Source organism: Lupinus angustifolius, chromosome LG15 (genome assembly GCF_001865875.1).
Source record: "Lupinus angustifolius cultivar Tanjil chromosome LG15, LupAngTanjil_v1.0, whole genome shotgun sequence".
NCBI classification, from domain to species: domain Eukaryota; kingdom Viridiplantae; phylum Streptophyta; class Magnoliopsida; order Fabales; family Fabaceae; genus Lupinus; species Lupinus angustifolius.
The window spans coordinates 16,654,815-16,667,263 of NC_032023.1; the positions used below are offsets into that span (position 1 = coordinate 16,654,815).

The following is a 12,449-nucleotide window of genomic DNA, read 5'->3' on the forward strand; positions in this document are numbered from 1 at the left end:
ACCAATTCTTTGTCTTTAGGTTTTAATTGTCTTTTGTTATTTTTATTTAGAAAACTTTTGGTTGAGCTATTACTTTGCCGTTCACCGGGCTTCGGTCACCGACTCCCCTATCATTAGGTCATCAACTTCCTTGACCTTCTAATACTGGGTAGGTATAGATTTGTGCTAAAGATTTAAACCCAATTTTTTCATTTTTATTTTTAGAACACAACGAATTAAAAATTTATGTAAAATGATTTCCGATTTCTAAAATGTCCAATATATCTTTTATATCTTCTACCTGAAAATGTTCCATTTTTGTAAGGTCTTCTTGACTGTTATTCAAAAGGTCAAATAATCTTTTGGAGCTTCCCTCAATCCTTTTATCGAGCATAATGATGCTAATCGAGGTTTAATGAGTTCTAATATGCAACGTCAAGTAGTTTTACTTTCTCAGTTCGAAAAGTGCTTTGTTGGAACTGGATTAGAACGACAAATGACTTTAGATTTAGAAATCCATGTTATAGCTGAATACGATGGAAAGATAATTTATACCGATACTGACAAGATCGTTTTATTGGGAAATAGAGATACTCTAAGCATTTCATTAGTTATATGTATGAACGTTCCAACAAAAATACTTTTGACGAGGTAAATGCATTAAAAAGGACAGATTTTAGCAGACGGTGTTGCTACATTTGGTGGCCAACTTGCTTTGGGAAAAACGTATTAGTAGCTTATATGTATGGGACAGTTACAATTCTGAAGATGTTTTACTCATTAGTAAGCGTTTGGTCTATAAGGATATTTATACTTCTTTTCACATATGGAAATATGAAATTCAGGCTCATATGATAAGTTATAATCCATAAAGAATCACTAATAAAACTCCACACTTCTAGATCGGTTGTTTTAAATCGTACTCTGCAATCTAAATTGCCAATGAAATATTTTAATTCACTAGTCTCTGCAGTGATGGTATCACAACTGTCATTGTAGTTATATCAACTGTATTTTTCACAAGTTTCCACAATTGATAAATGAAAATTATTCAAAGGTTATTTCACACTTTAAAGTTTTTCCATTTTATTTATAAGCTTATAATGGGAATATACGATGTTTGCTTAATGTTCGTCACGTAGCCTGAGGGTTATAATAATTTCTCTAATTAATTGTGTTCCGAAATAGGCTTCCATGAGTGACAAAACCTAAACCCTTTAAGAGTTATGGTCTAGTTTCTTTATACTCTAAAATATATCATTCAGAAGGCAACGATATAGAACCTCTTTAATAAAATGAAAATGCAGAGATTCTTTAATTTTGTCATCAATAAACTTCCTTTGAGAATTTTTTTGAATCCTATCTGGTTTCAAATTGCACCTAGTCACTCTTTAAGATATCATAAGTTATTTTCTATGAACTAAAATACGATTTGGTGTCCCCTAACTTTTATTTAAAGTTTGACGTGATTCTTGTCTAATAAACAGCAAGTTCTAAATTGCAAGGTAGTTCGTATGGAAGCGAACTCCTTTTTGTTAGTTCTCTGATTAAATACACATTAATTTTGACCATTCATATTGTGACTTGTTACTGAATTTCGAGGAAAATTTTAGATTTTATAGAAGTTGTAAACATCATGGGAGACTTTAAAAGTAATATTATCATCCTTAGAGAAGTTGTGAACCACAATGGAGACTTCTATGTATTGTTGTTTATATACTTAGAAGTCGTGAACCAGGATGGAGACTTCTAGGTGGTGATATTTGCGTACTTAGAAGTCTTGAACCATGATAGAGACTTCTAGGTGGTGGTGTTTGCACACTTAGAAGTTATGATCCAAGGGAGAGACTTCTATGATTTATTTTAAATGACATCTCATAGACCCATTTGAAAATACATATTAAAGGGAATGTCTTGCTCAAGTGAAAAGCGGTAGGGTTAAATAAAATATGCATTTTAGTGCATCTTTGAGTTTATAAAATGTAGGAGACTCTAGCAAATTATCAACAAAGACATCATAATATTTATTCTCGTACATTTATTTATATGATGTGGTAAAATTTTAGCTTACAAATGATGTTAACATTTTTTTTAATTATATGATTATACATTACTTGCATTTTTTAAACAAATAATTTAGAATCAAATTTTCATAATTAACATATGGTTGATTTAAATAGTATATGTTTACGAACGTGTGTTGTTCAAGTAGTACATGTTTGATTTCCCTTAAGTAAAGTCTCGAGTTTGAGACTCGTGAATGAAAAAAATATTCACTGAGAGAGTTAGCTTCACATACATGTGTATATTCCCAATTCAAACATGATTATTTCCAGTGTGAGGATACATGTGGGAAACAAAAAAAAATCGTATAGGTTTTATTACTATTGAGTTCAATACATACATAAGTTATATATAGAATAAAGTATGTGTAAAGAGATAAATTTATCTTCTCAACTATTTAAATTTTTTGGCTAATCAATTTTTAAATTAAAAGCTCTCACCTGAATTGTGTCTTAAGGGGAAAATTAGTAGGTTAGAAAAGGATGTATGGATTAACGTACATGAGCTTTATATATTGTTGTTGTGTTATTTATCATTTGTATTTAATCATTATTGATTCTTCAAAAAAGTAATCTAAATGAACGATGAATTGTCAAATATGGGGCATGTCAATTCAATGATGTAATGATTGTGTATAAATATTTATACTGACAATGCATAAATATTATACTAAAATTAGTTTCACCATTACTCTATGTTTATCACCTTATTACAAAACAATTAAGAATGACAACGGGTAGATCCGGGTTGAGTTTTTGTTTACCCAACCCCAAACCTGAAATCCAAAACCTGAACACGAACTTAAACTTAGCAGTATTAAAGTTAACAATATCATACCCGAACCCATTGGGTTTCGGGTAAACCAAACCTGACAGAAAACCCGAAAAAACAATTGATTATGTGGCTAGTGTGCTGAATCAATATAACAATACCACTACTACATTATAATATACCCCTCTTAATATTATTCATTTATAATTTCCAAGCATTATATCATTGTATTGTTTGCATTAACAATAACTGCATCTTCATATCTGATTCCCATTTCCCAGCATTGTGGACGAAAAAAGAGATACCAAGTAGACGTGTTAGATTAAGAAGCACCAACTCCAATTAGTGCTATAATATTTAGTTAGGGTTGCCCCTTTCTAATTAATCTAACACACCAATACACAACACAATTTGGAATTTGCAACTGAATAAGGTAATAATTTTATCAAACTCGAACTTGAAACTTAACACCGAGTAAAACCTAAACATGAACTCAATCATATCAGGTTTACTCTATTAAATTCAGATTGAGTTCAGACGATTACCCATGAATTCAGTTTTGCTTCCATCCCTAAAAACAATCACCCACAAAATGAACTAAAGTGCCACAAACTACTTATATTCCCAATTCCTTACACCATATCCACCATTAAACAACCACATCACCTCATAATTACAAGTAACACCTTCTCCCTCTTTCACAACACAAGACCTAAAAAAACAACACCAACCCCTCAATTCACTTACCAAAATTACCTCGCAACTTAAGTCAATTGCCTTCCACTGCGAGCGCCCCTCTATTGACTAACGCATATGAATAAGATGAGGTGTAATGATTTTTAGCTTCAATAATTTAAGGAGAGATAAATTATCTTATCGTGAAGAGATACATTACTTTCTATAAACAAAAATGAGATTTTATCAAGTGTGGTATGAGCCCAATAAAACAAAATGCCATAATTTACTGAACCAATGTCCCCCGGTTATAAAGCTTATTGTTTGTCTTTTATATTGTACATGATATAAACCCCACTTTCAGTCAACATGTGATGACAAGTACCATTTTATAAGCTGAAACTGAAGCCTCCACTCACCCCTAAAACTTGCCATGATATAGAAACTTGCACCCATGAAATAAATCACAACATAACAAAAACAATGGATAAGAACGTGAACTTGCGTGCAGAGTGAATAAAGAAAAGTGTATCCACAACAAGATTATCATGCATGTCAATTGAGATACCAAATATACACTTTTTTTATACAAACGTATAGATACAATTTAGTTTCTGATATACATATCAACATCATATACATTTCATGTGTTTATTTAAAGACAACTGTTGAGAGAATTAGTCTCAGTCACTTTAATTCTTACATTTTTTAAATATCAAACTAAGATAACATTTTCTTGAATTCAGCTAGATGCATCTTTGAAAATATATTTTCAATTGAGAAAAAGATGTATACATAGATAAGGTAAGAGTTTTTTACATTGTCAATATATTATTCACTATTTATTTCCAATTACCATTAACTTTTCAAAAAAAGTAATTAGATGGTATAATGGACTGTAATAAATATTTACATTATTAGTGTATAAATATTAAACTCTTCTTAATTGTGATTGTGATAACATACTTGTATATATATAATAAATAACAAATTACAGTTATTATAATTATTCATTCCTCAATTAAAACAGTATCTTAAAAATATAAAACTATCAAACAAACAAAATTATCACTAGTATTAATAGAGAGTTGTTTTAGGAGTATTTGAGTTTTGGAAGAAAAAATATATGTATGTATTTTACGACTCTACACACTAATAGAATTTAAGTGTTTGTTTGGGAGTTACATTTTGGAGCGGAAAAAATAGAAGATTTCAGAGTCTTACAAATATATTTCATGATTATCAAAGTCTTCAGTTTTCCTTGATTTCTCTTCCCAATTTAATTCACAAACAAACTATAAATGTTTTGAACATGACTCCATTGAATGAAACTTCCCCATATACTACCTTGTGATGATGAGAGCATATTTTTTATCCTAAAAATGTATCACTATGTATGCTACTTATTATAATTGGTAAGAAAATTATTTAATTATTAAATTTTTATGTATACAATGACATTGTAAATATTTTTTACAACATCAATAAATCATTCACTATTGATTTATTAATCACTGTTAACTGTCAAACAAAAGTAATACAAATAATATAGATCAATGATGAATGATGTGATAGTGTAAAAAAACTTTACCATCATACCATAGATTTTAATACAGATGTGATGATGTGTACATGCCCCACTTTCCTTTTCCCTCCTCCTTGGTTTTCTCTGAAAAGAAAGAAACCGCAACAAAATTTCTACGACCAAAACAAACTCCAATTGCAACACTTAAAACACACAAAACACTCCATTTCTATTCCCTCATTCTTAGGTCTTCACAATTTCTTTCTCTTATAACAACAATTCCATCTCTATTCTTCTTCTCACACCCTAATTCCCATACCTTCTTTCTTTCTCTCCGATGGTGGAAGAGAATAAGCCTCCGTCGTCGTCCGTGAAAAAAGCCGACCGCCAAATGTTCACGGTGGAGCTCCGGCCAGGTGAGACGACAATAGTGTCATGGAAGAAGTTTATGAAAGACGCTAACAATTATAAGAACAAAAATGGTGGTAATGATAATGGATCCACTTCTTCACTTCCTCCACATGTTCACCCTTCTCTCGAGCCCAGAATCGTTCTGGTGAACCCTCTTTTCTTACCTTACTATGTTTTTCTCTTCAGTAAGGTTTCATTTTCTTTGTTTTTAAGGTAAAAAAATGTTTTTTTCTCTCTTGGAAAAAGGTTTTTAATTTAATTATTTTTAACGTAAATAAGCTGATCCGAGTATACACATTTGGTTTCTGAATACAAAAGTTTGTGTTTTCTTGAATTTTTTGCATGCATTGTTGATTTACAAGTTACACAGACATAGGTGAAGTATTTTCAGATTGAGTGTTTGATATTTTTACTGTGATACTTAGCATTGCACTAGGTTTGGTTTTTGGAATGAATTTTGGGTCTGGAATTACTGATTGTTTCATGCTACAGAATTTCATGAAGTTCAGTTTGTAGTCATTTTGAAAATGTGTGTGGTTTTGTGATTTGCCATTTTTTAGGGACACCCTGCTGAGGTTAAACAAAAGGATCCTTCTCAGCCGAACCGTTTCAGCGCTGTAGTAGAGAAGATTGAACGCCTTTATATGGTATGCCATTGTTGTGTACTGAGATTGTTACTATATATGTTCAGTACTCGTAACCGCACTAGTAACTTCCTTGAATCATTGGTTTATGTTGTAGATTTGTGTTTACGTATTAGTTTATAGTTTCTATGTTGTGAATAAATGAGACGTTGAATCATTTTCAGGGTAAGGATAGTAGTGATGAGGAGGATATGCGTGGTGTTCCTGATGATGATCAGTATGATACAAAGGACTCATTTATTGATGATGCTGAGCTGGTTGGTATCTTTGTATATTGTTTTGGATTATGTATGACCTTTTTAATAACTGACATGAGTATTATTTATGACTCTCGAATTTTACGATACATTTTTATGTTCTTAAACTGTTCGTTCTCCAGGATAAATATTTTGAGGTTGATAATTCTGCCATCAAGCATGACGGGTTCTTTGTAAATAGAGGGAAATTGGAATGCATGTAGGTTTTATTCTAAAAAATCTGCTTTGAATATTTCCCATTATTTTTTTCTTTGTAAGTTATTTAATTGTTGATCTTATTTCATTGCTGAGATTGATCTATTCTTATATATTATTTATTGTGTTTGTTGCCAAATAGCCTATATTTTAGTTGAATCTAAGTATTCATGGGTTACCACATTTTTTTTAACATTCTAACGAAGATACTTGTTGTTATTCACTTATTCGATAATATGGTTTTTAAGCTCTTCCTTTGTGTTCCCTATCCTGACAGATTTTAAAATTATTTTTCTGGCTTCCAACTAAATATTCTTTCCTTTGAGTCTTTGACGCTTGTCTACACATGTTGTACTGATTTTATGAATATATATTTGGTTGAAGATTGGACTTAATAAATTGAGTTTAACACACTATTAATTATTCTTACTGGTTTCTGTTCTTCTTTCTATATTACAAGAAATGAGCCTCCTGTGTTACCTAACCAGCAGCCAAAGAAAAGGCACAGAAAATATATATCGAAGAATGCTGATGAAAATAATGATGATCAAGGTTTTAGTAAGCAGGTAAAGGTAAGCAGGCCAGCATCTGGAAAAACTGATTCACTTAAGGGGAAAAATACATCTAATTCCACCCAGAATTTGGTTCCACCTGGTGAACTTTACAAAGACTTGAAAGTTCAGAATAAATTTGATGTCCTTGGAATTAGTTCAAAAAAGAAAACTGTTGATACTAAAACAACACTGGACCCTTCTGTCCCTTTGAAAGCATCAAAAGATGACGTTCCTGCTGCTGTCAAAGAAGCAAAAGATGCTGATAAGCAGAAGACAGGAGTTAAGAAGTTCAGTGATAAATATAAAGATGCAAGTGGATTGCTCGGTGCATCTCATCAGAAGTACCATGAAAAAGGTGCTCATGCACATTCCAAATCCCAACCTGGAAGATGTTCAAGTAATATTGATGATTTAAAAAAGACCATTAATTTGAAAGGAAAAAAGGTTACGCGTGAACTACCTGATCTGAACTTGTCTGAGGGAAAGTCTAGTATGCAAGTAACAGTAAGTTTTTATTTGTTCCAATTACTATGACTAGTGATGATGGAAGTTGTAAAATGTAATGTTAGACAAGTTTATGTCATTGTTATGCAGAAATCTGAGTACACACACAAGAAAGATGGTTCTAGTGTTAGGCCAAAAACTTCAACTCTTGAAAAGGCTATCCGCGAGTTAGAGAAGATGGTGGTTGAATGTATGTTTTGAAATTATGACCTTGTTCACATTTCTCATAGGTAGGAAAAGTGGGAAGTTTGTTGCTAATGTCATGTTTTGTGTTTATATTTTTTCTCCTTTTGGATAATATTACAGCAAGGCCTCCTGCAGTGGAAAACCAGGAGGCTGATACTACATCCCAGGCAGTCAAAAGGAGGTTGCCTAGAGAAATAAAGCTGAAGCTTGCTAAAGTTGCTAGATTAGCGGTACTGACAAATGCTGCTCTCTTGATTTTGTGTTTCCATACTCTAGAGATATATAATACGATTTTATATTCTTCACTCAAGGGCTTTGAACATTGTGATATTAACTGTATGTTTTTTTTTGCAGCAGGCAAGCCAAGGTAAAGTATCAAAGGAGTTACTTAACCGTCTTATGAGTATTCTTGGGCATCTGATGCAGCTCAGGACATTAAAGGTATTGCTGCCTGTTAAGCATAAACTGTATTAGTTTAGTTGTGTTACTTTCTAACTTTTATCTTCATCTTCGCCTCTTTTATCAGACATTGTGTCAAGTTGAGACTTGGATATACTTGTCTATCACTCTTTCTTTCAAGTCTTTTGTCCAGCATTGCTGCACTTTGTACAATTGTTTTGTTAGTTTTATCTAATTTTTAGGATATGGCTTAATAATAATGGAGATATGCTTTGAGCATGTCTTGACCTGATCACATGCATGCTGTTCAGCCTTCAGGTTGTGTCTCAGATGACCGAGTTTTGTGACATTCAAAAAAGATCAAAAGAATGCTTCAATTTCCTTTTTCCCTTTCTCTTTTGTTTGAGTACTTCAGTGTGATGTCACATGAGGCATTATTATTATTATTATTATTATTATTATTATTATTATTATTAACCCTAAATAGCATCACTTTGCCAATTTTTATGTCAATAAAAACCTTTCTCTCTTAAGGAATAGTAGTCCCACGACTCCCACCTTCATGTACCGTGGTTACTTTAGATGCTATAATTGAAAGTTTTTCTAACTGTTCTTTATTTCTATTCATCATAGTTTATGTATATTTAGGTTCTCTTAATTTCTTCAAATACTTGTCTTCTAATACAATGTTGTCCTACTACAGAGAAATTTAAAAGAAATGATCAGTACCGGTCTGTCAGCAAAGCAGGAGAAAGATGTTAGGTTTCAACAGATAAAGAAGGAAGTTGTTGACATGATTAGGATACAGGCCCCGACTTTGGAGTCTAAGGTTTATTTTAGTTTCACTTGCTATTAGATTCCTTTACTTTAATTGATAAACTGTCTCACATGTGTTTCATTTTCACTTATAGTCTTGTTGGATTCTGATTAGCTCAAAAATCACAATGCCTACAATATTACTGCATAAGATAGCACATAAATTTTGTTTCTTGTATACTATTTCTTGCTCTCCTTGTCATAATTCACACTAAATTTTCTGCCATTCTTTCTATTGGGTGCTTTTTAATAGATCCAATGCAATTCTGCAGGCGCTAGTTATGGCAAGCTTACTAACGAATCATTTTTCCCTGGAAATGGAATTGATTGCTTATAATAAGGCTACTCAATTGTGCTTCATTTATATATCTTTTTATGTTTGTACTGTATCTCGATAACAAATTTTAAGGAGACTAATCTTTTGGTTTTTTAACTGGGATTCATTGTTTTTTTGGCGCATATTAGCAGCAGCAAAAAGCTGGAGCATCTGGTGATTTTCAAGAATATGGTCCTGACGGAAAAACAAATACTAAAACCAAGTTTAGTATGGAGGCTGCATTGGAGGACAAGATTTGTGATCTCTATGACCTTTTTGTTGATGTACAGATTTGAGCTTTTTACTTCTTTCGTAAGTTCTGCTTGTGAAAAAACTTTCTTATTGAATCTTGTTGGCAATTGCTATAGGGGTTGGATGAAGGTGCAGGCCCACAAATCAGAAACTTGTATGCTGAGGTAGTTCAGTTTTTCTAAATCTTTCTATGAATATTGGTTTAGCAGAGCTACTGGGTAACTTCCGTTGTTTTTTTCTGGGTGACCAAAAACTTCAATTTGGTTTTTTGGAAACTTCATTTGCTTTCTCTAACTTTGACCTGAATCTTAACTTCTTATTGCCTCCTCATTTAAGCTAAACTTATGTGTCATTTACATATAAAATAACATGATGGACTGTGTTCTGAATTAATATACCCGTGTTCTATCCTTAGAGGACACTCAAAATAAAATGTCTTTCAATCTGTTACGAGAACTTATTGACCACTCTTGTGGAATTTTTCTTGACAACATTTCAATTTTAATTTCTTGACCACATTTTCACCATGTTTTCAGGAGGACTGGTGCTACTTAATAGTTAATTTGTATGTTTATAAGTGTACTGAGTGTTTAGTTTATGTTGTTTCCAAGTTAATCTGGTTGCATTTTTATATACAACATTTGAACCTTCTATTTCCTCGTCTCTTATTCAGCTTGCGGATTTATGGCCAAATGGTTGCATGGACAACCATGGGATAAAACGTGGAATTTGCAGGGCAAAAGAGAGGCGCAGAACCCTCAGCAAACATAAGGTATTCCTTTTGTGAACAGTGATTTTTAATGCTAGTGAAACATTCCTGATCTCACCCGATCTAAATCAGAACATGCTTCCTTTGTTTTCAATTTTAACGAAAGTAAGGAAAGAGCTTAACGAGCATTAATTGTGAATGCCTAAATGGCACTGCATGTGCTTGGGTGGTAGTCAAGGTTGTCAAGCTCTTAGACCTTGCCTAAGATCGTATGTTCGTCTAAGTATGGTGGGTTGTAGGACTGATACTATGATCATAAGAGAGGGAATTACATATGCTTTCTCCAAACCAACATGACTAAGGAGCTAAATTGTCTGTGTTTTTCATGGAATTTTGTTTATATATTATTTCATTATACACATAAGATAGGGAGAAACATTGAATGGATTAATTTATAGCAGAAGAATGATTCATATTACATGATTTCATCTTGTCCATTGATATTATTAGACGGGTGGAAGAACTTGCTTTTTGCTCTTTTTATTCACAGATGCCAAGCACCATCTGATATTTTCCTTCACAATATTCTCCTAAGTAGATTTCGTTCTAATCGATTTCCTTGTGCATTACTAGGATCAGGAAAATATGAAGAGAAAGAAACTGTTGGCACCTAAGCTAGAGGACAATGTTCTACCTAATACTAGTTCTATTGCTCCACAGCAGAGCTCGCGAGAGAAAGTAGCCCCACAATCTCGCAGTCATGCTTTTACTTCAGGGAACAAGTCAGTGTCTAATATGAGTACCACTGCCCGGGTCTCCAGTCCTTCTATGAATGATTTAAAACAAGAAAAGGCTAAGAAAAGCTCAAGTAGTTCCCAGGATAATGTCAAGGTTGAGAATGGTGGTCCAACAAAGAAAAAGGTGAAGAGAAAGCCAGAGCATGACTTGGAAGGTGAACATTTTTGTCCAGAGAAGAAGAAGCCAGGTTCTTTGCAGGGAGAAGCAAGGCGAAAGTCCCTAAAGCACTCTGCAGGTCTTCCCACCAAATCAAAACTTCAGCCAACAATTATCCCTGGTGTAAAACAGTCAAGTTAACATGATATCAGCTAGAAGACTTACATAAGTACATAATAGAATGTCTATGCACAGAGTTTTATGGATTTTCGAAATATTTTCTCCCAATCCCCCCTCCCATTAAGAGATTGTCACTTTCTGAATGTTACCATTTTTGTAATTATCCTTGCATTTTCTTTGAAATATAGATAGAATATCAGTGGTATTGGCAAACTGTCTTTTGGCCTTCTAACCTTCTTTAAGAGTTTGTTTGCGAGTTGGTTTTTTGAGTTGGGTTTTGTGAGATAGCTCTGAAGTCTTTTCCCTTATTTCTTTCTTCTCCAAAACTCAACTTGCAAACATAATCTAAGGGAACTGTGCTTCTGTACTCCATTGCAGTTTTGATGATAGGTTAGAAGAGCATGACTCATCCTGAATGTTGGCTGGTTGAGCAGAGGGACAGAGTTTATGGTTAAGCTAATTCCAACTGATGAAGCTGCAGAAGAAGCTTGTATGCTTCTACAACAAGTGCCATTGAGCAGAATTTCTACACCGGATCACTCTACCAAAACTCCAACTGGACAGACATTATGAAAATTCTGGGAATATTTAATGGTTTGAGGCTAGCATGGATTAAGGCCCTTCCTTTTTCCATGTGTATGCTGCTTTAATATGGCTTGGGAAGTTGCAGGCCTCGCTTCTTACAGATGCTTCATGCACTTGTTTCGTTAGGATGTAGTTTCCTTGTCTTTTGTTTTGGGGCTAAAGCTCCTACTTTCACCAAAAAAAGGTAGTCTTAACTATTGATTTCTTATCAAATTATACTTAATGGAAAATACATCACTAAGAGCAATCAGACTAGCAAACAAAATCTTCATTCTTATTTGGGTCATATACATTATTTTATAATTTATTATAACTCCAAATGAAATAAGAACAATATTTCTCACAATGCCAAATATCATTCTTATTTTTATTTGGGTCACATAGCTTCTACGTTTTTCCCACAACATCTACCTCTCCTCACTTTCATTCGGCTAAGAACAACCAAAAATCGTTCTTATTTAAGAATAAAAGTCAAAAAATAAAAATGACATAGTAGATAATAAAATAAAAATATTCTTATTTTATCAAAATAA

The 12,449-nt window shown here is 33.0% G+C and overlaps 1 protein-coding gene across 4 annotated transcripts; it reads left to right on the plus strand.

The window, feature by feature from the left end:
- Positions 5,126 to 11,860, plus strand: LOC109327305. Of its 4 annotated transcripts, XM_019560382.1 has the most exons (14): positions 5,127 to 5,570; positions 5,986 to 6,072; positions 6,234 to 6,326; positions 6,449 to 6,525; positions 6,982 to 7,579; positions 7,670 to 7,769; positions 7,886 to 7,995; positions 8,120 to 8,206; positions 8,868 to 8,993; positions 9,446 to 9,580; positions 9,665 to 9,712; positions 10,222 to 10,320; positions 10,891 to 11,380; positions 11,850 to 11,860. In XM_019560382.1, exons 1-13 carry the CDS (start codon positions 5,352 to 5,354, stop codon positions 11,350 to 11,352), a joined length of 2,241 nt encoding a protein of 746 aa, XP_019415927.1. In that variant the 5' UTR covers positions 5,127 to 5,351; the 3' UTR covers positions 11,353 to 11,380; positions 11,850 to 11,860. The 4 variants fall into 4 exon arrangements, with proteins under 4 accessions (XP_019415929.1, XP_019415927.1, XP_019415926.1 ...); XM_019560384.1 differs by lacking the exon at positions 11,850 to 11,860 and having other exon boundaries at positions 5,126 to 5,570; positions 8,123 to 8,206; positions 10,891 to 11,544; XM_019560381.1 differs by lacking the exon at positions 11,850 to 11,860 and having other exon boundaries at positions 10,891 to 11,544.

What these genes read in the sequence shown, in the direction of transcription:
- LOC109327305 (XM_019560382.1), top strand. Translation starts at nt 5,352, where the DNA reads ATGGTGGAAGAGAATAAGCCTCCGTCGTCGTCCGTGAAAAAAGCCGAC. An exon ending in TCGAGCCCAGAATCGTTCTG is followed by an intron (nt 5,571 to 5,985) that starts GTGAACCCTCTT and finishes GCCATTTTTTAG; the next exon opens with GGACACCCTGCTGAGGTTAA. An exon ending in TGCAGCTCAGGACATTAAAG is followed by an intron (nt 8,207 to 8,867) that starts GTATTGCTGCCT and finishes GTCCTACTACAG; the next exon opens with AGAAATTTAAAAGAAATGAT.